The sequence below is a fragment of the Ornithorhynchus anatinus genome, chromosome 21 (assembly GCF_004115215.2).
Source record: "Ornithorhynchus anatinus isolate Pmale09 chromosome 21, mOrnAna1.pri.v4, whole genome shotgun sequence".
NCBI lineage: Eukaryota > Metazoa > Chordata > Mammalia > Monotremata > Ornithorhynchidae > Ornithorhynchus > Ornithorhynchus anatinus.
In genome coordinates this window covers 399,622-423,932 of record NC_041748.1, presented here as the reverse complement: position 1 = coordinate 423,932, position 24,311 = coordinate 399,622, and the positions used below count along the sequence as shown (strand labels likewise).

The 24,311-nt window shown below is 71.2% G+C and overlaps 1 protein-coding gene and 1 long non-coding RNA gene across 3 annotated transcripts; both read right to left on the bottom strand.

Annotated features, from left to right (window-relative positions):
- Positions 1–46: 46 nt before the first annotated feature.
- Positions 47–24,024, bottom strand: CEP250 (centrosomal protein 250). The gene is made up of 27 exons (XM_039910057.1): positions 23,621–24,024; positions 23,334–23,390; positions 22,983–23,062; positions 22,712–22,877; positions 22,251–22,357; positions 20,689–20,898; positions 20,148–20,310; positions 19,198–19,388; positions 18,904–19,086; positions 18,607–18,751; positions 18,191–18,337; positions 17,868–18,098; positions 17,581–17,774; positions 17,349–17,476; positions 17,127–17,239; positions 10,750–16,801; positions 10,058–10,596; positions 7,642–7,791; positions 7,350–7,412; positions 6,691–6,959; positions 5,263–5,350; positions 4,808–5,075; positions 2,820–4,387; positions 2,108–2,245; positions 1,808–1,885; positions 1,539–1,674; positions 47–916 (listed from the first exon to the last, which is right to left on the bottom strand). The coding sequence occupies exons 1-27, from the start codon at positions 23,783–23,785 to the stop codon at positions 309–311; spliced, it is 12,237 nt and encodes a 4,078-aa protein (XP_039765991.1). The 5' UTR covers positions 23,786–24,024; the 3' UTR covers positions 47–308.
- LOC120639063 lies at positions 4,114–6,764 on the bottom strand. Of its 2 annotated transcripts, none has more exons than XR_005661237.1 (4): positions 6,691–6,764; positions 5,263–5,350; positions 4,461–5,075; positions 4,114–4,343 (listed from the first exon to the last, which is right to left on the bottom strand). It is a non-coding gene; the product is annotated as an uncharacterized LOC120639063 (long non-coding RNA). The 2 variants fall into 2 exon arrangements; XR_005661238.1 differs by lacking the exon at positions 6,691–6,764 and adding an exon at positions 6,022–6,316.
- Positions 24,025–24,311: the final 287 nt, after the last annotated feature.

Below are 24,311 nucleotides of genomic sequence, written 5' to 3'. Positions count from 1 at the left end.
TCCCGGGGGGCCGCTTCCGCAGCCGGAGACTGGGGGGCGACGCGCACCCTGGAAAAGTGAGGACGCTTTATTCTCAAAGTGGGGAGCGGAGCTCCCAAGGCACAAGAAGTAGGGGAGGCCCGAGGGCCGAGGGCTTGCCCCTTCCGGCCCGGCCCTGTCCGTCCAGCCAGTCCCTCCCCGAGGGGCTCCGGCACCGGGCGTGGGGCGGCGCGGGGCCGGGACGGGAGCCGACGCTCAGCCGGTCCAGGGGTCCCGGGGGGCCGGGCCGGGCCCCGACCCCCGCGGCTGCCCCGAGGCCCAGCGGGGCCTCACGCCAACGTCTCCTGGCCCCTGGAGGGGGAGAAGCGGGGGCTTAAGAGGGGCGCGGAGGGCAGCGAGGCGGAGGGTCCCGCTCGAGCACCGGGCCGGGCCCCGCCGGGGGGCCGGGACGCGGGCCCGGGCGGCCCCGGGCCGGGGGAAGGCGGCGCGGGGCTCGGGAGGGAGGGCCCCGGGGAGGCGGTGCCGAGGGTCAGCGACTCGTCCAGCTCGCGGGTCTGGGCCTCGAGCACGGTGGCGTCGGGGGCCCGGGCCACGGCGGCCAGGGAGCGGGCCAGCTGGTGGTGGAGGCCGGCGAGCTCCCGGCTGGTCCGCGCGCAGCGGGCCACGTAGGCCCCCTTCTGCTGCCGCTCCAGCGCCAGCTGCCTCCGCAGTTGTGTCACCTGCCGGACGGGGACGTGGGCGGGGAGGAGGGACACGGACGGACAGGCGACCCTCAGAGGGGGGATCCCCACCCCGGGCCGGCCCGCCCCGCGGGGCGCGCCGGCCGGAGACCCCGACCGACGACGGCTACGGCGTCCGTGAGGTGCTCGCTGGGGGCCGGGCGCCGGGGCGGATGCGGGCAGGCGAGGTTGGACACGACCCGCCGTCCCGCGTGAGGCTCACGCTCTTAATCCCCGTTTTACAGACGAGGTAAAGCGAGACATAGAGGAAGCGAAATGGCCCGCCTCCAGGTCGCGAGGCAGACACGCGGCGGAGCCGGATTTAGAACCCGGGCCCTAGATGACGATGATAATGACGACGGTGATATCCGTCGAGCGCTTAGGCTGCGGGTCCCGATCCCGGCCCCGCCACTCATCGGCTGTGCGACTCGGGGCGGGTCACTTCACCTCCGCTGGGCCTCGGTGAACCTCATCGGGAAAACGGGGATCGAGACCGGGAGCCCCACGTGGGACGACCCGATCAGCCCGCACCTACCCCGGCGCTTGGGACGGCGCTCGGCACGTAGTAAGCGCTTAAGGAGCACCGCCGTTATCGTGATCGCTTTGGGTCGGCCGCCCTTCTGAGCGCTGGGGTAGACACGAGCCAATGAGGCCGGACCCGATCGCCGTCCCCCGTGGGGCTCACGGTTTTCATCCCCGTTTTACAGTCGCGGCAACGGAGGCAGGTGAGTTGCCCGACGTCACACGGCAGATGCACGGCGGGGCCGAGGTTAGGACCCGGGTCCTCCTGATTCCCGGGCCCCCGACGTAGCCGCTGGCCCGGGCCGGGTTTTCAACCACCCTGCTTCTTCCGGAGTTCGGGGGAGGGAGTGGGGGACGGACCCCCGCCGGCTCCCCGGACCCCCGCGGCCCTTACCTGTCTGCAGAGGGCCGCCACCTGAGCCGAGCCCGGCGTGACCGTCCCCCCCTCTTCTTCCTGCCGAGAAAACCCCCCGATCCAGCTCTGGGCGGAGCGGCCAGGCTCCGGGCCCCCCGCACACCACCTCCCTCCGTCTGCCCCCTCCCCGGCCTCCCACCCCGGGGACGGGGTCAGAGAGCGAAAGAACGACCTGCGGGGCGGCCGGCCGGGCGTCCTCCGCGGGGCGGCGTGAGGAACTCCTCTTCAGCCTCCTCCGTTCCCTCTCCACCTGTGGCCCCCGCCGGGGCCCGGGGAAGAGGCGGCGTTCAGCTCCCCCGGGCCCCGGAGTCGGGGAGGGGGGCGGGGAGGGTCCGGCACCCCCGAGCCGCCCCTTCCCCCCGCCACCCCCGGCTCCCCGAAGGTCGGCGGGGCCCGGGCACGGCAGGGAGAGGGCGGCGGGTGGGTGTCGGGAGTAGGTCCTGGGTAGCCGTGGCGGGCTGGCAGTGCCCACCTCCTCCAAAGTGGCTCTGAGCTGGGCATTGTGCCGCTGCAGCCGGTCCCGTTCCTGCTCTAGCCCGGCCACCGCTCGTCGCGGGCCGTCCGCTCGCCGCCCCTCTTCCGGCCTAGGCCCGCGTTCCACTCCCGGGGCCTGGGGACCGAGCGGAGAGAGCGGGAGGCTCGCCGGGTCCCGCCCGGGAGCGGAGGGCGAGGCAGCGGCCCCCCGGGGGTCCCGGGCTTCGGGGTCCCGTGCCCGGGGAGGGCGTGGGGGACGCCGGTAGGCCCAGGCCCGGGGGGGGGGGGGGGGGGGGGGGCGGGGCGGAGGGATCTCGGTCCACTCGGCGGGCCCGGTCACCTCCTCGTAGAGGCCCACCCGCGCTCCCCCTGCCCTGGGAGGACTTCCCGGGGGCGTGGATTTCCTTGAGAGCGGCCCCCCCCGGTGGGAGAACCCCCCTTTGTTTCTTCGACATAGCATCCATTAAGCACTTCCTACGTGTCAGGCGCCGTGCCGAGCGCCGGGACGGATTCAAGCCAATCGACCTGGACACCGTCCCACTCGGGGCTCGCGGTCTTGATTTCCATCTCAAGTGAGGTCGCTGAGGCACAGAGAGGTTAAGTGACTCGGCCAAGGCCGCACGGCCTCCGCGACCCCTGGGAAGCTCGCCGCCCCCGCGCCCTCGGGAAAGGGGCCTCTCCGGGCCCCCGGGACGCTTCCGGGGACGTACCCGCCGCGGGTCCGGCTGCCGGTCCTCCCCCGACGGGGAGTCCCCTGGGAGCGTGGCCGCGGCCAGGGTGCGGGCCAGGGTGCGGGCCCTCTCCCTCCACTCGATCTCTCGGGCCTCGGTCCGCCTCAGGCAGGTCCTCATCCGCTCCAGCTCCCGCCTCAGCCCGGCGGCCTCCGCCTCCTCCCCTCCGGTCTGGGGGCTTGGAAATCTCCTCTCCCTCGGGGCCTCCGGCGGCCACCCGGGCCGCTTGGCCCGCTGGGCCGGGACCCACTGGGGGGGACCGGGCGTCCCCTCCGGCGGCTCCCCGTCCCCCCGGGGGTCCCGTCCCGTCCCCTCCGGCTGCCGCGACGGCCCCCGGCCGGGCCCCGGCTCCTCCCGGCGGAGGAGGGCCCGCTGGCGCTCCGGCTCGTCCGGGCCCCGCCGGGGAGGGTCGAGCTGGTCCCGTGGGGCCTCCTCCTCATCCGGCTCTCGCTGCGGCTCCGATTCCCACAGCCCGGCCCCGCCGCCCCGCCCGCCGTCCTCCTCGCGCTCCGCCGGCTGGGCTCCCCCCGGGCTTCTCTCGAGGCCCGGCTCCTCGCCGCCGGGCCCGGCCGGCTCCGCGGCTCCGGGCGGCCCCCGGCGCCCCGCCGGAGCCGCCCCGGGGGCCCGGTGCCGCGGGAGCCGGGCCGGCTCGGACGCTCGCCCCCGCAGGTCCCGGACCTCCGGCCGACCCCGCGGCTCCTCCTCCTCCTCCTCCTCCTCTTCGCGGGGCGGGTCCGTCGGCGCACGCCCCGGGCCGTGCGGTGCCGGGGCCCCCGGGGCCCTCGAGCCGTCGCCCTCCTGCGGCCTCCCCCCGGGCGGCGCGGGAGCCGGGCCGTCCGGCCGGCGGGGCGGCTCTCTCTGGGATCGGATCTCGCGGGGCCTCTCCTCCGGCTCCAGGGTCCCGGGGCCCGGCTCGCCCCCTCGCCTTCCTCCCTGATGTCCGGGTTTCCGGCCGTGGGCTCCCCGGGCCTCGGCCTCCCGACGCCTCTCTTCCCATTCCGGGGACGGGCGCTCTAGAGTCGAGCGTCCCGGAGAGGCCGGCCGGGTCGCTCCCTGCTTTTCCAGAGCACGGATGTCTTCCTCCTGGGCCCCGCTGACTCGGTCTCTCTCCTCCGTGCCGGCGGCTGGGGGGGCCCGTTGGGCCCTCTCAGCTCCCCGCGGTTCCGGCGGACGGCGGGTCTGCTCTCCCGGGGACGTTCCTTCCCGCCGCCCGCCCCCGGCCCGGGCCCCGCCGCCCTCCGCTCTCTCCCCGAGGGCGCTGGGCGGGGGGCTCGGCTCTGCCTCCGGCGCGGTGGTCCCGGGGGCGACATCTGGCCGCGGCCGGGCCGGCGGGCCCCGCGCCCGCCTCCGCTCGTCCGCCTCGATCCCCTCGTCCCCCTGGTCCGGGACCCGGCCGGCCGCCCGCCGGTTCCTCTCCGGGGCCCGGCTTGGTTCTGCCGCCGAGGGCCGCCGCCCCTCCGACGCCGGGCTCCGTCCCGCGGCCCCTGGCGCCTCCGGCTCCCTCTGGAAGGACAGGGCGGGGCCGGCTCGAAAACCCCTCTCCCGTCCTTGGCCACCGTGGCTCCCCGGACGGCCCCCGGAGGTGGGGTCGGGGTGGGGAGGGGACGGGGCCAGCCTCACCCAAGCCTCCGCTCCCCGCGGCCCTGCACCAGCTAGGCGATGCGGCGGGGTGGCCGCCGCCGCCGCCTCCTCCTCTTCGTCCTCCTCCTCCTCCTCCTCGGGCAGGCCGGTCCTCGCTCCCTCCCGGGAGCCCGATCTCTGCTTCGCAAGGCCTGGGCCAGCCGGAAGGGAAAGACGGAGACGGGAGCGGGGACGCTGAGGGCGAGGCCGCCCATTTGGCCAAGAAATTCGAAAGCTTCGTTCGGCCCTTCACACCTGCCCGACCTCCCTCCGGCCTCCGGCCCCGGCGGGCGAGCGGAAGGCTCCCTCGCCCAACCTGGCCGCGCGTCTCTAAGTGAGCGACTCACCTGCCCCGACGGGAAGGGGGAGACGGGGGTCCCCGCCACGGTGGAGCTCGGGCCCGGCCGCCCCAGAGGCCCCCGGGGGTCGGCGTGGGGCGGAGCGGGGCCCGGGCGGCCGGGTCTGCGGCGGGCGGCCTCGCCGCTCCCGGTCCGAGACGGCGGCCCGGCTCTCCGCGTCGAGCGGCCGCCGGTCCGGACGGAGCCCCGCCGTGGCGAGCGAGGTCTGCGGGTCCCCGACGGCCACCTCCCGCGGCGTCCCGGCGGGCACCCGCACCTGCGACGACGACCGGGCCGCCACCGTCGGCGGGAGGACGGGGCGGACCGGGGCCACCCAGTGTGAGCTCAAGAGGCCCACCCCTTGGACCCGAGGGGAGAGATGGGGGGTCGGGGAGGGGCTCTGTCTCGGGAGGAAGGGCGATGGGGGCCCGGGGGGAGAGGCGGGGTCCCCAGGGGGTGGATACCTGGGCCCCGCCATCCCCGGGCTGTGGCCCGTGGCTCCGCAGGCTGCTAGGGTCCCGCTGCTCCCGCTCCTCCGGGGCCGGAGCCGAGCTGGGGGACAGGGAGGGGGGATGCGGGGGCCTGGGGGCTGCTGGCGGGAGGAGACCCGCTCCGTCCTCTAGACCCCTCACCCTCCTCCCCTGCCAATTCCGAACCGTAGCGGTGGGAACCCCTGGAGGGCGGCAGCCCCCCCCACCCCCTGCCCCGCAGAGTCCGTCCGAGGGGATTCCAGGGTGCGGAGAATGGCGGAGCCACAGAGAGACCGGGACGAGGGGTCCACCCCGGTTTCATCTCCCGGTCCGACAGGGGCGGGGGATTGGCCGTGTCCTGGGTCCCGGAGGCGGGTCGTTGACCGGAGGGTGCTATTCACGGTATTTCATAACCCACGTCCCTCTCCTCCGTGTCTTCCTCCTCGACCGCTCCTCGAGGACAGGGATCGTATCTAGTGACTCGACCGGACTCCCCCAGATGCTTAATCCAGTGCACCGCACACAGTAAGCGCTCAGTAAATGCTATCGACCGATATATTTCACTGAATTCATTCATTCGCCCAGTCGGACGTGCCGAGCGCCTACTGCGTGCAGGGCACTGTACCGAGCGCTCGGAAAGTACGGTTTGGCAACGGACGGTGCCGATCCCTATCCGACGACGGGGCTCGCGGTCTAGAAGGGGGAGGGGCGATTGAATGAATGGAATGAACGAACGCAAGAGAGGCCATTTACCCGGGAGGGCCGTGGATGGCTCCCGGCTCCCACCTGGGAAGCTCCGTTACGGGACCGTCACCTGAAGCCCATCGGAGTGGGAGACCGAGGGGCCAGCGGGGGAGGAGCTCTGGGAGCAAGCGGGCAGGAGAGGAGGTGATTTAAAGGAGAGGAGGAGGAAGAGGTGGTGGTGAGGAGGAGGAAAGGAGAAGAGGAGAAGGCCAAGGTGAGGATGGAGGGTGGTCCCAAGGGCTCCGTGGGAAAGGCAGGGGCTGGGTGGGCGCCGGCGGCGAAGCCGCATCCCCCCCCCCCCCCCCACCCCGGGGCTCCAGACTCCCAAGGAGCCGGGCTACGGCTCGGGGGACGCCACGGCGGGCCGGGGACGCAGGGTGATTGGCCCCGTGGGGAGAGGTCCCCGGGGAGGCCCAGGGAGGCCGGCCGGCGGCAGGGGGAGGAGACCGTCCGCACCGCCGAGGCCCCACCTTCAAGGGATCGGAGGCGGTTGGGGGGGCAGCCGCTGGGGGAGGGAGGAGCGGGCGGGGCTCCCAGGTCTCTGGGAGGAAGGGAAGGAGCCTGAGGAGGATGCTCCCGGGGTCCTCCCGACTGCCGGGGGGGCCCCGGGGGCGGCGGGAGAGGAGGTGGCCCATCCCCGACCCGGGCTCTCCCGGGGGTCCCCCGGACATCGCCTACCCGAAGCGCTCCCTCTCCGTGGCCCGGAGCCGCGTGACCCCGGGCTCGGCCTCCCCGGGTCGGCCCCGCCCGGCCTCCGGCTCCTCTGGCCTCCGCTGGGTGGCCTCCGCCAGCCGCTCCTGGGCCCCCCTGGACCGCCGCCGGGCCTCCTGGGCCTCCGCCAGCCGCCGCCGAGCTTCCCGGGCCTCCTCCCGCCACCGCTGGGCCTCGGGCTCCAGCGGGGACGCTGCCTCCGGCCCGCGGGGGAGCCGGCAGCGCCACTCCTCTCCCTGGGGAGAGGCTGGGTGAGCCCACCCCCGGGCCTCCCCGCCGGGGCGCTCACGGGATTCTGCCACCGCGGCCGGGTCCTCCCCTCCCCGGCGGGTGCCGGGCCGTGCCACGGGGGGAGGGGGAGGGCGGGCGGGGCGGGAGTCCCGGGGGGTCGGCCGGCCCGGTGGGGGCGGGCAGGGGCCCCGAGGCCGGGGCCGGCTCCGCGGCGTGGGGGGCCGGCCGCCCTCCCCGCCACCCTCCGGGACCTGGGGCCGCCGCTCCTCCCTGCCCCGCGGCCGTGCCCGCCCTTCCTCCCACGGGTGGCACCGCCGCCCGGAGCCGAGCTCTGGGGCCCCGCGGGGTTGCCCGCCCGTACCCCGCCCCGCCCCGGTCCGCCCCCGCCTTAGCACCTGCTGGGCTCTCAGGTCCTGCCTCAGGCCCCGCAGCAGCTGGCCGGCGGCGGTCAGCTCGCCCTGATGGGGACGACGACGGTGAGGATAATTACTATCGTTATTAGAGGCGACGCCATCGGTTAAGTGCTCGCTCCGGGCCAAGCGTCGGGGTAGGTACGAGACCGTCGGGTTGGACGCGGTCGGTCCCCGTCCCGCCCGGGGCCCCCGCTCTAGGCGGGAGGGAGCACGGGGACCGACTGCCCGTCATACAGACGAGGAAACCGAGGCCCGGAGAAGGGAAGCGACTCGCCTGGGTGAGCAGGAGGGCCTCCAGCAGGGACAGTCGCTCCGTCTCCGCGTCCGGCAGGGACGGTCGCTCCGTCTCCGCGTCCGGCAGGGTCGGCCGCCCCGTCTCCTCCGCGTCCGGCAGGGCCGGCCTCCCCTGCTCTGCGTCCACCTGCTAGGGTCGAGGGAAGGGGAGAGGGTCAGCGGGCCCGGGGGAAGGGGTACGCGGCCTCCACCGGACCAGCACGTCGCCCCCACCGAACCAGTCCTCCCACGGTGGGCTGGCTCCGGACCCTCTTCCCACTCTTTTTTTTGTGTGTGTGTGGGTGTGGTATTTGTTAGTTCCAGGCACTGTTCTAAGCGCTGGGGTAGATCCAACTGAGCTCCTTATCTTCGCTCCCAAACCGCGTCCTCTCCCTGACTTCCCCGTCACCGTGGACGGCACCACCGTCCTTCCCTTCTCACGGGTCCGCGACCTCGGTGTCGTCCTCGACCCGTCTCTCTCGTTCACCCCACACGGCCAATCCGTCACCGAGACCTGCCGGTCTCACTTTTAGAATATCGCCGAGATCCGCCCTTTCCTCTCCACCCTAACGACTATCTTACCGGTACGGGCTCTCGTGATACCCCGGCTGGATTATCGGTGTCGGCCTCCTCTCCCATCTCCCTTCCTCCCGTCTCTCCCCGCTCCGGTCCATTCCTCGCTCCGCCGCCCGGCTCATCTTCCGGCAGAAACGGTCTGGGCCCGTCACCCCCCTCCTTAAAAACCTCCCGTGGTTGCCCATCGACCTCCGCGCCGAACAGAAACTCCTCGCTCTGGGTTTCGAGGCCGGCCGTCCCCTCGGCCCCTCCTACCTCTCCTCCCTGCTCTCTTTCCACCGCCCGCCCCGCACGCTCCGCTCCTCCGCCGCCCGCCTCCTCGCCGTCCCCCGTCCTCGCCCGTCCCGCCGTCGACCCCCGGCCCGCGTCCTCCCGCCTTCCCGGAACGCCCTCCCTCCTCACCTCCGCCAAACTCGCTCTCTTCCCCTCTTCGAAACCCTCCTGAGAGCTCACCTCCTCCGGGAGGCCTTCCCAGACTGAGCCCCCCCTTTCCCTCTGCTTCCCCCCTGCTCTTCCCCCTTCCCCTCCCCTCCGCACTGTGCTCATTTGTATATATTATTTATTACCCTATTTATTTTGTTAATGAGGTGTGTATCCCCTCGATTCTATCTCCATGACGTTGTCTGGTTTTGTTTCGTTCTGTCTTGTGTTGTGGTCTGTCTCCCCCGTTTAGACCGTGAGCCCGTCACTGGGCCGGGATGGTCTCTATCCGTTGCCCAGTTGTACTTTCCAAGCGCTCAGTACAGTGCTCTGCACACAGTAAGCGCTCAATAAATACGATTGAATGAATCCAAGTTAATCAGGTTGGACGCGGTCCCCGTCCCACATGGGGCTCACGGTCTTCATGCCCGTGTTACGGAAGAGGTAACAGGCCCAGTGAAGCGATTTACTAATCGTAACGATAACGGTTTTCGTTAAGTGCTTATTAGCGATGATAATGTTGGTGTCCGTTAAGCGCTCACTACGTGCCGAGCACCGTTCTAAGCGCTGGGGTAGATTCGGGGTAATCGGGTTGTCCCACGTGAGGCTCACCGTCTTCACCCCCGTTTTACAGATGAGGAAATTGAGGCACCGAGAAGTCGAGTGACTTGCCCAGAGTCACACGGGGGACAGGTGGCCGAGCGGGGATTAGAACCCGTGACTCCTGAGCCCGGGCTCTTCCCACTGCGCCACGTCGCTTCTCTCGTTACGTGTCAAGCACCGTTCTAAGCACTGGGGGAGACCCAAGCTGACCAGGCCGGACCCGGTCCCTGTCCCACGTGGGGCTCGCGGTCTTCATCCCCATCTTACAGGCGAGGGAACCGAGGCCCAGGGAAGTGAGGTGACTCGCCCAGGGTCACACGGCAGTCAAACGGCGGAGCGGGGCTCGGACCCCGGTCCGTCCGAGGCCCGGGCTCTATGTGCTGGGCCGCGCTGCTTCGCAGACAGCGTCACGGCCTCGCCGGGGAGAGGGGACGGGAGGGAAGGGGACCGGAGAGCAAGTGAAGCAGCGTGGCTCAGTGGAAAGTGCACGGGTTTTGGAGTCAGGACTCAGGAGTTCGAATCCCAGCTCTGCCACTTGTCGGCTGTGTGACTGTGGGCGAGTCACTTCACCTCTCGGTGCCTCAGTTCCCTCATCTGTAGAATGGGGATGAAGACTGTGAGCCCCACGTGGCACAACCTGATTCCCCCGTGTCTACCCCAGCGCTTAGAACAGTGCTCGGCACATAGTAAGCGCTTAACAAATACCAATATTATTATTATTAAGTGCCAGGGAGGGGAGACCATGTCCCAGGCAAATCCCGCCGACCCCCGACGTGGCCCTCGGGGGCCCCCCGGCCCGGCCCGGCGGGGCGGCCTACCTGGTGGCTGGCTGTCCGGGCCAGGTCGCGATCCTCTCCCCGGGTCCCCGCCGCCGCAGCGGCCTCCTGCAGCTCCTCATAGGCCTCCCGCAGTTGGTTCCGCTCCTTTCTCGCTCGCTGCAGTTCCTCCTGCATCTCGGCCTGCTCCCGGCCTGCCCGCTGCAGTGCCTCCCGCGGTTCGGCCTTCTCCCGCTCGGCTCGCTGCAGAGCCTCCTGGACCTCGGCCTTCTCCCCCGCCGCCTGCTGCGGCCCGCCGTGCTCCCGCGGGGCTTGCTGCAGGACCGGCTGCGGCTCGGTCTTCTCCTTGTCCGCCCGTCGCGATGCCTGCTCCGGCCCGGTCTTCTCCGGGCTCGTGTCCCGCGGCCCGGCCCTCTCCCCGCCCGCCCGCCGCAGCGTCTCCTGCGTCCCAGCCTTCTCCTTGTCGGCTAACCGCGGCGGCTCCTGGGCTCGGGCCTTCTCCCGGCTCACTCGCTGCAACGCCCGCTGCGGGTCGCTCTGCTCCCGGCCCGCTTGCCGCACGAGCTCCGACGGCTCCCGGGCTGTGGGTTGCGACGCCCCCTGCAACTCCACCTTTTCCTTGTCGGCTCGTTGCGGCGCCGGCCGCGGCTCAGTCCTCTCTCCGCCCATCTGCCGCGACGCTTGCCGCGGCTCCCCCTGCTCCCGGCCCGCCCGCCGCCCGGCCCGCTCCCCGCCGGCCTCCCGCCACGCCTCCTGCAGCCCAGTCTTCTCCTCGCCCGCTTGCTCCGAGACCCGCTCTAGCTCGGCCGGCTCCAGGCCCGCTGGCCGTGAGGCCTCCCGCGGTTGGGCCCCACCGGGGTCGGCTTGCTGCTGCGGCGCCTGCTGCAGGGCGGACTCGTCTCTGTCCATTTGCTGCAACGCCCGCCGCAGCTCAGCTCTCTCCTCGTCTGCCCGCCGGAATGCCCCCTGCGCCTCGGCCTTCTCCGAGTCCACTCGTTGCAGCGCCTGCTGCGGCTCGCGCCGCTCCCCCCCTGCTCGTTGCAACGCTCGCTGCGGCTCCGTCATCTCGCTACCCACTTGCTGCAAGGCCCCCCGCAACTCAGTCTGTTCCCCGTCCGCCTGCCGCAAGGCTGCCTGGTGGTTGTGCCGCTCGCCGTCGGCTTGCTGCAATGCCCGCTGCAGCCGGCTCTGCTCCCGCCCGGCTTGCTCTAAAGCCTCCTGCAGTTCGGCCTTCTCCTCGCCTGCTTGCCGCAGCAGCTGCTGCAGCCTGCTCTGCTCCTGGCTTGCTCGTCGCAACGCTTCTTGCAGCTCACCCCGCTCCCGGTTAGCTCGCTGCGAGTTTCGCTGGGCCTCGGCTTGCTCCAGACCTGCCCGCCGTAAGGCTTCCCGCAGCCGAGCCTTCTCTTCGTCAGCTTCCTGCAGCGCTTGTTGCAGCTCCTTCCGCTCCCGGTCTGCCTGCTCTGACGCCTCCCGCAGCTTGGTCTTTTCCTCGTCTGCTTGCCGCAGCGCTTCCCGCGTCGCTGCCTGGTCCCGGCTTGCCCGGTGCAGCGTCTCTTGCAGCTCCGCCTTATCCCCGTCTGCTCCCTGCAGCGCCTCCCGAATCTCTGTCTTTTCCCAGCCCGCCCGCCGCGGCTCGCTCTGCGCCTCGCTGGCTTGCCGCAGCGCCTCCTGCAGCTTGGCCTTCTCCTCGTCCGCTTGCCTTAACGCCTCCTGCCGTGTGGCCTGCTCCCTGCCAACTTGTTGCAGGGTCTCCCGCAGCTCGGAGTTCTCTCGGTCCGCCCGCTGCAACGTCTCCTGCAGTTGGGCCTCTGCCTCGCCGGCTCCCCGCAACGCCTCCCGCAGCTCGCCCCGCTCCCGGCCGGCTTGCTGCAGGGCCTCCCGCAGCCTGGCCTGCTCCCCGACTGCTTCCCGCAGGGCTAACTGCTGCTCGGTTTTCTCCCCGTCCGTTTGCCGCAGCGCTTTCTCCAGCTCACTCCGCGCCCGGCCCGCCTGCCGTAACGCCTCTTGCAGCTCGGACCTTTCCCGGTCAGCGCGTCGCACCGCCTCCTGCAGCTCGCTCTTCTCCCCACCCGCCTGCTGCAACGCCTCCTGCAGCTTGGCTTTCTCCTGGGTCGCTCGCCGCAACGCTACCTGCAGCTCGTCCTGCTCCCTGCCCGCTCCCTGCAGCGCCTCCTGGAGCTCGGTCTTCTCCCCATCTGCTAGCTGCAAAGCCTCCTGCAGCTTGGCATTCTCCCGATCCGCTCGCCGCAAAGCCGCCTGCAGCTCCTTCTGCTCGCTGCCCGCTCGCTGCAGCGCCTCATGAAACTCGGTTTTCTCCCGGCCCGCTTCCTGCAATGCCGCCTGCAGCTCGCTCCGCTCCCTGCCTGCTCGCCGGAAATCCTCCTGCAGCTCGCTCTGCTCCTTGCCCGCCCGCTGCAACGCCTCCTGCAGCTTGGTCTTATCCCGATGTGCCTGCTGCAATGCCTCCTGCAGTTCGGCTTTCTCCCGACCCGCCTGCTGCAACGCCTCATGCAACTCGGTTTTCTCCCGGCCCGCTTCCTGCAATGCCGCCTGCAGCTCGCTCCGTTCCCTGCCGGCTCGCTGCAGATCTTCCTGCAGCTCACTCTGCGCTCTGCCCGCTCGCTGCGACGTCTCCTGCAGCTCGGTCTTTTCCTGATCTGCCAGCTGCAATGCCTCCTGCAGTTTGGCCTTCTCCTGACCTGCCTGCTGCAGTGCCTCGTGAAATGTAGTTTTCTCCCTGCCCGCTTCCTGCAATGCCGCCTGCAGCTCGTTCTGCTCCCTGCCCGCACGCTGCAAAGCCTCCTGCAACTCGGTCCTCTCCCCGTCTGCTCGCTGCAAATCCTCCTGCAGCTTGGCTTTCTCCCGATCCGCTCGCTGCAACGCCGCCTGCAACTCAGTCTGCTCCCTGCCCGCTCGCTGCAACGCCTCACGGAACTCGGTTTTCTCCCTGCCGGTTTCCTGCAATGCCACCTGCAGCTCGCTCCGCTCCCTGCCTGCTCGCTGGAAATCCTCCTGCAGTTTGCGCTGCTCCTTGCCCGCTCGTTGCAACGTCTCCTGCAGCGCGGTCTTTTCCTGATCTGCCAGCTGCAACGCCTCCTGCAGTTTGGCCTTCTCCTGACCGGCCTGCTGCAGTGCCTCGTGAAATGTAGTCGTCTCCCTGCCTGCTTCCTGCAATGCCGCTTGCAGCTTGTTCTGCTCCCTGCCCGCTCGCTGCAACGCCTCCTGCAACTCGGTCTTCTCCCCATCTGCTCGCTGCAAATCCTCCTGCAGTCTGGCTTTCTCCCGATCCGCTCGCCGCAACGCCGCCTGCAACGCATTCTGCTCCCTGCCCGCTCGCTGCAGCGCCTCATGAAACTCGGTTTTCTCCCTGTCCGCTTCCTGCAATGCCGCCTGCAGCTCGCTCCGCTCCCTGCCTGCTCGATGGAAATCCTCCTGGAGCTCGCTCTGCTCCTTGCCCGCTCGCTGCAACGCCTCCTGCAGCTCGGTCTTTTCTTGATCTGCCTGCTGAAATGCCTCCTGGAGTTTGGCTTTCTCCTGACCTGCCTGCTGCAGTGCCTCATGAAATGTAGTCTTCTCCCTGCCCGCTTCCTGCAATGCTTCACGCAGCTTGCTCTGCTCCCCGTTGGCTCGCTGCAACACCTCCTGCAAGTGGGTCTTCTCCCGATCTGCTAGCTGCAAAACCTCCTGCAGTCTGGCATTCTCCCGATCCGCTCGCCGCAAAGCCGCCTGCAGCTCATTCTGCTCCCTGCCCGCTCGCTGCAGCGCCTCATGAAACTCGGTTTTCTCCCGACCCGCTTCCTGCAATGCCGCCTGCAGCTCGCTCCGCTCCCTGCCTGCTCGCTGCAGATCCTCCCGCATCTCGCTCTGCTCCTTGTCCGCTCGCTGCAACGCCTCCTGCAGCTTGGTCTTTTCCCGACGTGCCTGCTGCAATGCCTCCTGCAGTTTGGCCTTCTCCCGACCAGCCTGCTGCAACGCCTCATGAAACTCACTTCTCTCCCGGCCCGCTTCCTGCAATGCCGTCTGCAGCTCACTCCGCTCCCTGCCCGCTCGCTGCAACGTCTCCTGCAGCTCGCTCTGCTCCCTGCCCGCTCGCTGCAACGTCTCCTGCACCTTGGTCGTTTCCTGATCTGCCCGCTGCAGTGCCTCCTGCAGTTTGGCTTTCTCCTCATCCGCTTGCCGCAGTGCCTCGTGAAGTGCGGTTTTCTCCCTGCCCGCTTCATTCAGTGCTTTACGCAGCTCGATCTCCTCCCTGCGTGCTTCCTGCAATGCCGCTTGCAGCTCGTTCTGCTCCCTGCCCGCTTCCCGAAACGCCTCCTGCAACTCGGTCTTCTCCCGATCTGCTCGCTGCAAAGCCTCCTGCAGTCTGGCTTTCTCCTGATCCCCTCGTTGCAACGCCGTCTGCAACTCATCCTGCTCCCTGCCCGCTCGCTGCAACGCCTCGTGGAACTCGATTTTCTCCCTGCCCGCTTCCTGTAATGCCGCCTGCAGCTCGCTCCGCTCCCTGTCCGCGTGCTGCAGATCCTCCTGCAGCTCGCTCTGCTCCCTGCCGGTTCGCTGCAACGCCTCCTGCAGCTCGGTCTTTTCCTGATCTGCCTGCTGCAATGCCTCCTGCAGTTTGGCTCTCTCCCGATCTGCCTGCCGCAGCGCCTCACAAAATGCAGTTTTCTCCCTGCCCGCCTCATGCAATGCTTCGTGCAGCTTGCTCTGCTCCCTGCCCTCTTCCTGCAGTGCTGCTTGCAGCTCGTTCAGCTGCCTGCCCGCTCGCTGCAACGCCTCCTGCAAGTCGGTCTTCTCCCTGTCGGCTAGCCGCAACGCCTCCTGCAGCTCGGTCTTCTCCCGGTCCGCTCGCTGCAACGCCGCCTGCAGCTCGTCCCGCTCCCTGCCTGCTCGCTGCGATGCCTCATGAAATTCGGTTTTCTCCCGGCCCGCCTCCTGCAATGCCGCCTGCAGCTCGCTCCGCTCTCTGCCCTCTCGCTGCAGCGCCTCCTGCAGCTTATTCTTCTCCCGGTCTGCTAGCTGCAGAGCCGCCTGAAAATTGGCTTTCTCCTGATCCACTCGCTGCAACGCCGCCTGCAGCTCACTCTGCTCCTGGCCTGCTTCCTGCAATGCCTCCCGTAGCTTGCTCTGCTCCCTGCCCGCTTGTTGCAACGCCTCCTGCAACTCACTCTCCTCCCTGCCCGCTCGCTGCAACGCCTCCTTAAACTCGGTCTTCTCCCGATCTGCTCGCTGCAAAGCCTCCTGCAGTCTGGCTTTCTCCCGATCCGCTCGCTGCAAAGCCTCCTGCAGCTCATTCTGCGCCCTGCCCGCTCGCTCCAACGCCTCGTGAAACTCAGTTTTCTCCCGACCCGCTTCCTGCAATGCCGCCTGCAGCTCGCTCTGCTCCCTGCCGGCTCGCCGCAATGCCTCCTTCAACTCGGTCTTCTCCCGATCTGCCAGCTGCAAAGCCTCCTGCAGTCTGGCTTTCTCCCGGCCCGCTTCCTGCAATGCCGCCTGCAGCTCATTCTGCTCCCTGCCCGCTCGCTGCAGCGCCTCATGAAATTCGGTTTTCTCCCGGCCCGCTTCCTGCAATGCCGCCTGCAGCTCCTTCTGCTCCCTGCCCGCTCGCTGCAGCGCCTCATGAAACTCGGTTTTCTCCCGGCCCGCTTCCTGCAATGCCGCCTGCAGCTCGCTCCGTTCCCTGCCTGCTCGCCGGAAATCCTCCTGCAGCTCGCTCTGCTCCTTGCCCGCCCGCTGCAACGCCTCCTGCAGCTTGGTCTTTTCCCGATGTGCCTGCTGCAATGCCTCCTGCAGTTCGGCTTTCTCCCGACCCGCCTGCTGCAACGCCTCATGCAACTCGGTTTTCTCCCGGCCCGCTTCCTGCAATGCCGCCTGCAGCTCGCTCCGTTCCCTGCCGGCTCGCTGCAGATCTTCCTGCAGCTCACTCTGCTCTCTGCCCGCTCGCTGCGACGTCTCCTGCAGCTCGGTCTTTTCCTGATCTGCCAGCTGCAATGCCTCCTGCAGTTTGGCCTTCTCCTGACCTGCCTGCTGCAGTGCCTCGTGAAATGTAGTTTTCTCCCTGCCCGCTTCCTGCAATGCCGCCCGCAGCTCGTTCTGCTCCCCGCCCGCTCGCTTCAACGCTTCCCGCATCTCGGTCTTCTCCCGATCCGCGAGCTGCAAAGCCTCCCGCAGTCGGGCGTTCTCCCGATCCGCTTCCCGCAATACTGTTTGCAGCTCGATCTGCTCCCTGCCCGCTCGCTGCAAATCGTCCTGCAGCTCGTTCTGCACCCCGCCCGCTCGCTTCAACGCTTCCCGCAACTCGATCTTCTCCCGATCCGCGAGCTGCAAAGCCTCCCGCAGTCCGGCGTTCTCCTGATCTGCTTGCTGCAATACTGCTTGCAGCTCGATCTGCTCCCTGCCTGCTCGCTGCAGTGCCTCCTGAAACTCGGTTTTCTCCTTACCCGCTTGCTCCAATGCCTCCTGCAACTCACTCTTCTCCTCGCCTGCCAGCCTCAACGCCTTCTGCAACTCGGTTTGCTCCCTGCCTGCTTGCCGCAGTGCCTCCTGAAAATCGGCCTTCTCGCTACCCGTTTGCAGCAAGGCCTCCTGCAGCTGGCTCTGCTCCCTGCCTGCTAGTTGCAACGCCTCCTGAAGTTCGCTCTGCTCCCCGCTCGCTTGCTGCAACGCCTCCCGCAGCTCGGTCTTCTCCCGGTCCGCCCGTTGCAACGCCTCCCGCAGCTCGGTCTTCTCCCGGTCCGCTCGCTGCAACGCAGCCTGCAGCTCCTGTTGGTGCCGAGCCAGGGCAGAGGCCTGGCCGGGAAGAGGAGAACCGTCGGCACGGACCGGGGGGGAGCTGGGAAGCCCAAGACCCGCCAACGGGGAGCCAAGGGGTCTGGGAGGAGTCTCGTCGGGGGTCCCTCTCTCCACGGCTCCCGCCGGTCCTGGAGGGGGGCGGAGCCCCTCGCCGGGCGGTCCGGGCGCCGGAGGCGAGAGGACCCGGCGCCGGGGGGGCGGATCTGTCTCCCCCCCCCGCTGGGCGTGGCCACGGTGAGCACCCAGGCGCCGGGGGTCGGGGGGTCCGGGCTGACCGTGTCGGAGACGAGGCCCGGGGCTGCCCACCCCCACGCCCACCCACCTGCTGGTCCCGGAGCCGGCACACCTCCTGCTCTCGGGCGGCCTGGGCTTCCCGCTCCTGCTCCGTCCGCTTCCGCTCGGCCTCCAGCTCCGCCTGCAGACACCTCACTTCCCCTGGGCCCCGGGGGCGAGAGGGTGGGGCGGGGGGGACGTCTCGGGGACCGCTCCTGGCTCCCCCGCCGCGCCCCCAGAGCCCCCACCCCGCCCCCCGGGGGCCCCTCACCTCGGATGACCTCCTTGGCCTGGGTGACGGTCTGTAGCTGGATCTGCAGTTGCCCCGCGCTGACCCCCAGCAGCGAACTCTGCTGCTGCGCCTCAAACAGGTGGGCCTCCAGGGCCTCCTGCGCCGAGCTGCGGGGACGGGAAGGGGGTAGGCGGGTCCCCCCTCCGCCCCCACCCTCCCATGCCGGGGTCCGCCGGGGCGGAGGGGCGGGGGGGCCGGGCGGGACCACTACCTGCGCTCCAGCAGCCGCTCGGAGAGGAGGAGGTGCTGGCGTTCGGCGGCCTGCAGTCGCACCTGCAGCTGGGCCCGCGCCCGCACCGCGGCCTCCCTGTCGCGCGCCTCGCGGGCCACGGCCTCCCCGTGGCGCCGGGCCTCGTCCCGCAGGCGCTCCAGCTCCCGGGCGGTCTCCTCCCGCCGGCGCCGCTCCTGCGGGCGCACGCAAGGGGCCGGTCGGGGCCGCGCCTCCCGGCCGCGGCGCCCGGGGTCGGTGGTTCCGCCGCGGCCTCCCCGGGCTCTCACCTGCTCGAGCCGCTCTCGGGCCCGGTCTCTGTCCCGGCCGGCGGCCCCCAGGTCCTCCCGCAGCCGGGCCAGGGCCTCCTCGGCCCCCCGGAGGCGCGACTCGAGGTCCGACCTCTCGGCCCGCAGGGCCTCCGCGCTCCTCTCGGCCTCCCGCAGCCGGGCCCGCGCGGCCCCGCTCTCCCGCTCCGCCTCGGCCGCCGCCCGTCCCGCCGCCTGGTTTTCCCGCTCCAGCTGTCGGGGGGGGGGGGACGGAGGGAGCGGGTGGGCGGGCGGGCGGGGGCGCGGCCGGCCCCCCGGCCCCCGGGCCCCCCGGCCCCGCTGACCTGCAGGAGCTGCCGGCCGAGGTCCAGCTTGTCGCGGGCCAGGGCCTCGTTCAGGTCGCCGACCTTGGCCACGGCGTCCCGCAGGTCGGCCGCCTCGGCCCGCAGACGGCGTTCGGCTCCCGCCAGCTCGGCCACCGACCCCTCCGCCTGCCGACGCCGGGGGCGCGTTCGGGGGGGGTGACCGGCCGTCCCTCCGGCCGAGCGCCCTCCCCTCCTGCCCCTGGTCCCCCAACCCCGCCGCGCCGCCCGGTCGGGCCTGTTCCCGAGGCCCGAGGGCGGTCCTCCTCTCTCCTCGCCAGGGTCGCCGCTTCCCCCCTCGACCCACCCTCCCCGGAAGGGTGAGCGGGTGGGGTGCGTGGGGGGGAGCCGGGGCCGTCGCGGAAGGCAGGCGGGGAGAGGGGGCTCGAGCCGCGTACCCGGGCCAGGGCCTTGGCCGTCTCCTCCGCCTCCTGCCTCAGCAGCTCTCCCTCCAGCCGGCTCTTGTCCAGGGCCTGGCTCAGGGCCACCACCTCGCTCCGCGCCCCCGAGAGTTGGGCTTCCAGGGAGCCCAGCTCGCCCTGCCTGTTGAGGGGGGAGCGGGGAGGGCCGCGGGGGCCGGTGACGGGCCCCCTCCTCGCCCTCCCTCCCCACGCTCCGGGGGAGGACCGCGGGCTGCCGGGGAAGCCCCCTCCCAGCCCCCGCCCCGGCCCCCCACCCCGCGCCGGGCCACTCACAGCCGCTCGGCCTCCCTCAGGGCCTGCGCCAAGTCGCGCTGGTGCTGCTCCTCGAGGCTCTGGGCGGCATCCCCCCGCAGCTGCAGGTCGGTGTTGAGCGCGCGAAGGCGCCGGGCCTCCTGCTCCAGGACCTCCAGCCGCTGCCGGACCGCCCCCCGCGCCTCCTCCAGCCGCGCGCACTCCCTGCGCGGAGGGGTCGGAGAGGAGCGGGGTGAAGCCGTGGCGTCGAGGGGAGAGGGGGCCGCGGGACCGACTGGGGGCCGGGGAACCGGGGAGCCGGAGGGGCACGGGCACCTGCTGAGGGCGTCCCTTTCTTCCCGGAGGCCCTGGGCTCGTGCGGCCAGAACGGCCCGCTCTTCCTGCAGCTGCCGCAGCTCCCGCCGCCGGGCCCGCTCCTCCTCCTCCCGTTCCCCCTCTTCACCGTCCGGCCGCCGCGGCTCTCTCGGCCCGGAGGCCTCGGGCTCCGCCCGCTGCTGCGGCGGGGGCTGGGGACGGAGGGGGAAGGTGGGGGGACGGCAGGAGCGTGAGGGAAGCGGGGGCACCCCCTTCCTGCCGTAGGCCGGGGCGGGCGGCCCCGCGCGAGCCCGGCGCCGCCCCGGGGCCGAGCGGGCGGCCAGAGGAGGCGAGGGGCCCTGGGGCTGAGGGACCGTACCCAGCCGACGACCCGACCCCTAGTCCTCGTCTTACGGGTAACCGAGGCACGGAGAAGTGAAGCGACTGGCCCAAGGCCGCGCGGCAGACCAGCGGTGGAGCCTGGATCAGAACCCACGCCCTTCTGACTCCCAGGCCCGGGCTCTAGCCACTAGGCCATGCCGCCACCCATGGGGGGGGGCACAGACAGGTGGACGGACGGACGGACGGACGGACGGAGGGATGCGCGAGCCCTTCCCGGGAAGGTAAGTCCTCCTCTCGGAGAAGACGGGAGGGGCCGGGGATTCCTAAACGGGGGCCCCGGCCCCCTGCCCGGGCCTGGGGGACGTCCGGGAGCATCGGCCGCCCGGGCGGTCTTCTCCCTAGATGTTTTGGGCCGCGGCCCCGAGGCACCGCGGGGTCTCGGGTGCGGGAGGAGGGGAGGCCGAGCAGGAGGCTCCCCAGCCCGAGCGGGGCCCCCCGACCGCCCCCCAGCCCGCTCGCGGTCCGGACCGGGTGGTCGGACGGGGCCCGGCCGCGGGACCCCTGGGAGGCCGCTCCCGGCTTGGAGTCGAGGATCCTCCCGGAAACCGAGGAGGCCCCCCGCCCCCGACCCCCTCACCCTCCGCCCCCCGACCGAGCGGCCCGAGGCCCGTCCGCGCCCCGTCCGCACTGACCGGCCCCGGTGCCACGGTGGCCCCGGGCCTCATCGCTTCCCGCTCCCGCTCTTCACTCCGCTTCTGAGCCCGGGCCAGGAGCGCCGACAGCTCGGACGCCCTGCGGGACGACAGCACGCCACGGCGGGCCCCCTCGGTCCCCGGGACGCCCTCTCCCCCCGCCCCAGGACCTCTGCACCCCCGTCCCCCGCGGCCCCTCCGCCGCCTCTGGGTACCCAGCCGCCCGGTTCCCCCCAGACCCGCCCCCCGAGGGTCCCCCGGGGTCTGGAGCTGAACTCCCGGAGGCAGGACCAGCTGGCCGGGGGCAAGGGCGCCCACCGTCCCCCTCGCTGCGTGGGCCGCGGGAACCCCCGGAGGGGGAGGACGAGGAGAACGAGGAGGACGTTACGCTCTTCCGAAGCTGGGGTCTAACCTTCTCTCTTCCCCGCCGCCCCAATACCCCACTAGCGTTCCCACCCGCTCGGTGTCCCCTCCCCACCTGTCCCGAAGCTCCGTTTTCTCCACGTCCTCTTGGGTCTCCGTACCCGGCCCCTCTGGGCTCTCCTTTCCTGTTTCGCTCGGCGGGGACTGGGCCGGCCGCTCCTCTCCGGTGGGCCTCCGGGCCCGCGCCCCGGCGGTCAGGCCCCGGCAGCTGGCCAGCAGGGAGCCAGAGAGTCGCACTTGTTCGGCCCTGAGCACGGAGAGGTCCCTGGACGAGAAGAGAAGAGCAGAGTGAGGCCGGGCCTCTTCCCGTCTCTGGCTCTCCCCCTGCCGTCCGCTCTCTTCTCCCACCACACCCCGGCTTGCGCTCTCGGCCCCTCTGAAGCTCGCCTACTCTCTCTGCCTCGCTCTCGTCCCTCCCGCCTCCCAGCCCTCGCTCACCCCCCCGCCTGGAACTCCCTCCCGCTTCGTACCTCCACCTTCCGATCCCTCCTAGAATCCCGCCTCTCCGCAACGCGGCTAAAATCCGCCCTTCCCTTCCGGCGAAGCCGCTGGCACGTCAATCCAAGCCCTTATCCTATCCTGCCTCGATCGCTGCGTCGGCCTCCTCTCTCCCCCCTCCGGTCCGTCCTTCACCCTGCCGTCGGGATCGTTTCCCCACAGAGACGTTGAAGCCCCGCTGCCCCGCTCCTCGAGGACTCGGCGTCGGAGACTCCTCGCCGTCGAGGCAGGAATCACGTCTACTAACTCTCTTGTCCTCTCCTAAGCCCCAGGGTTACTGCTCTGCTCACGGTGGTCACTCTGTCAGTGCCACTGCTGACGGCGTTTAGTAGGTGCTTAGTCCCTGCCAAGCGCTGGGCGAAACGCTGACGGAGACCCGTGATATTCAGATCGGACGCAATCCCCGTCCCGCGTGGGGCGCACGATCCAAGAGGGGAGACGGGTGTTTAATTCCCAGTGCGTCGGTGAGGAAACTGAGGCGCGGAGAGGGTTAGCGACCGCCCACGGTCACACGGCAGAGGTCCTGTGCCTTTTCTGTCGTCGTTTTATAGTGGCACCGGTTAAGCGTTTACTCTGGGCCAAGCACCGAACCGAGTACCGGGGCGGATGCTAGCTGTTCTGGTCGGACTTGTCGCACTTGGGGCTCACGGTCTAAAGGAGAGGCGGGACAGGCGTCGGTTCCCCATTTCACAGGTGGGATAACCGAGGCCAGGGGTGAAGTGATTTGCCCAAGGCCACACAGCGGGTAGACGGCGGAGCTAGGATCGGAACCCACGTCCTCTGACTCCCAGGTCTGTGGTCTTTCCACCGGGGCATAATGCCGGGGGTTGGGGAGGGGGCGTGGGGGGGTGCGTGTGGTCTCTTCTGGTGCGCTGTCCCGATCTCTCTCCCTGCCCCATCCCGAGCGCCTGAAAACCCGGGAGCTCCGTCCGAGGATCGGGTCCCGGCCCGGGCCACCGTGGGGTGTCACGACGGACCGCCCCGGGTCAGCCCCACGCTGAGCCGCGGGGCTTCCTCCGACTCCCGGCGGCCCGGGTGGCCGGACCCCCCGGGGGCCGCCGGCCTGTCTTCTCCTCAGCCCCGCGCCCGCCCCCCCTCCGCCCCCCGCCCTCCCCGGACCTGTCGGTCGCCGTCTTCATCTCCAAGAAATGGCGCCGAAAGGTCACGACCTCCCGCCACAGGCCGAGCAGGCGTCCGCGCTCCCCCTTGAGGTAGCCCTCGAAGAACTGGGGGTCAGAAGGCGGAGGTCCCGGTCGGAGGGGGGCCCCCCTTCCGGGGCCCGGCACCCAAGGACCCCTCTCCCGAGCCCTTGCCACAGTAAGGGCTGGATACCCCCCGGCCCATCGATCGGTTTTGTTTCTCCCGCCTTTCCCGGTCGGGGCTCGGACGCCACCGGGCCTGGACCCCCAAGGCCCGGGAGGATCGCCCCACTTCTGAGGGGAGGCCCCGGGGCTCTCCCGTGGGGAGGGGAGACGGGAGACCGTCCCCGTCAGGCCTCCGGAATAGGCCCGGCCGTCGGCGGCGAGCGCCGGGGCCGGCCGGGGGGCCCCAGACCGTGAGGACCCCTCGGCGGCCCCCACCTCCTGCTCCATCCGCCGCTCGCTCTCCCTCCTGGCCAGCTGATCGCGGGCCCGGCTCCAGTCGGCGCTCAGTTTCCCCAGGTCCTGGCGCAGGGCCCGGTTAACCACGCCGGCTTCCTCCAGGTGCTGCCGCAGCTGGGTGTTGAGGTCGGCCAGGCCTTGGCACCTGCGTCGCGGCGGCACCGGCGGTGGGCGGGAGAGCCCCGGCCCCGGGGCCCCCCGCCCACCCCCGGTCCCCTCCCCTCCCCGGGCAGGCCCGCTGGGTTGGCACCTCTGTTGCTCCTCCTCCAGGCGGGTCAGCAGCTGCTCCGGCCTCAGCTCCTCCTCCTCCCACTTGCGGGCGCCGGGTCCCTCCGCCGGGCAGAGCCAGAAATCCGGGTCACCCGGGTGGCCCCCAGCCCGGCTCCCCTGGGCCCCGGGTCGGCCTTCTCCCCCGCCCCGCCCCGGGGGCCTCGGGGCGGCCCGGCCCCCAGCACTCCCGAGGGGTCCGGGGGCTCCAGGACCAAGCCTCTCCGGGCTGGGCGGTGGGCGGGGGCGAGCGGGGGCCGGAGGGGAGGGGGCTCTCGCTCCGGGTGGGCCGGACCCTGCCGGCGGCCGCCCCCCCGGGGTGCCCTCCGCTCACCTCCACGGCCTCCAGACGCTGCTCCAGCTCCCGGGACCACGACCGGTACTGCAGCACCTGCGGCCGAGGATCCGGACGCCCGTCAGCGGACCGCGGCCGCCGCCCTCCCCGCGCCTCAGGGGCCGGACGCCGGGAGACACCCTCCGTTAGAGAGAGAGAGGGGGTTCGGGACCCCCCCCCTCCGCCCGCTGCCCCTCAAGGAGCAGGTGCGGGGCCCGGTCCCCTTCCTCCCCCCGGCCCCGCGGCCCTCTGCCCGGCCCATCCCCAGCCCCCTGGGTCGGGCCGACCTTGGCCTGCAGCTTCCTGACGAGCTTCGCCTGTCTCCGTTGAGCCTCGTGCGCACCGTGCAGCTCGCGGAGGGAGGCGGCCCGGCCGTCGGCCGTCGGCTCCTCCGCCGCCGGCCGCGGCTGGGGGGGCTTCATGGTGGGCAGCCCGGGGTCTCCTGCCTCCATGGGGCGGGGGGAGGGGGCAGAAGGGAGGGCCGGAGGCCGGGCCCGTCACGGGACTCCTACCCGGAGCGAGAAGCCGAGCCCGCGCTCAGTCGGTGTCTTTCGTGGAGCCCGGCGGCCGGCCCGGCCCGGATGGCTTCCTCAACTCCGGGGCGGATTCGGGGAAGGCCCGGTCCCTCGCCGGGGAGCCGCCGCGGGGCACGAGGGCATCCGGCAGCCGTGGCGGCATAAGGGGGGGCCTGTTGGAAAGAGTCCAGGGCGGGGAGTCAGAGGACCGGGGCCGGTCGACGGGTCGGTCGTATTTATCGAGCATAGGAGGGGCCCGATCCCGGCTCCGCCGCTAGCCTGCCGTGTGACTGGGCCAAGTCACTTCATTTCTCTGGGCCTGTTGCCTCCTCTGTAAGAGCCTTTTCTCCCATCTCAATAATAAATCGTGGTATTGGTTAAGCGCTTACTATGAGCCGCCCGCCGTACTGAGCACGGGGGTAGATACGAGCTAGGCCGGACACGGTCCCTCTCTCACGCGGGG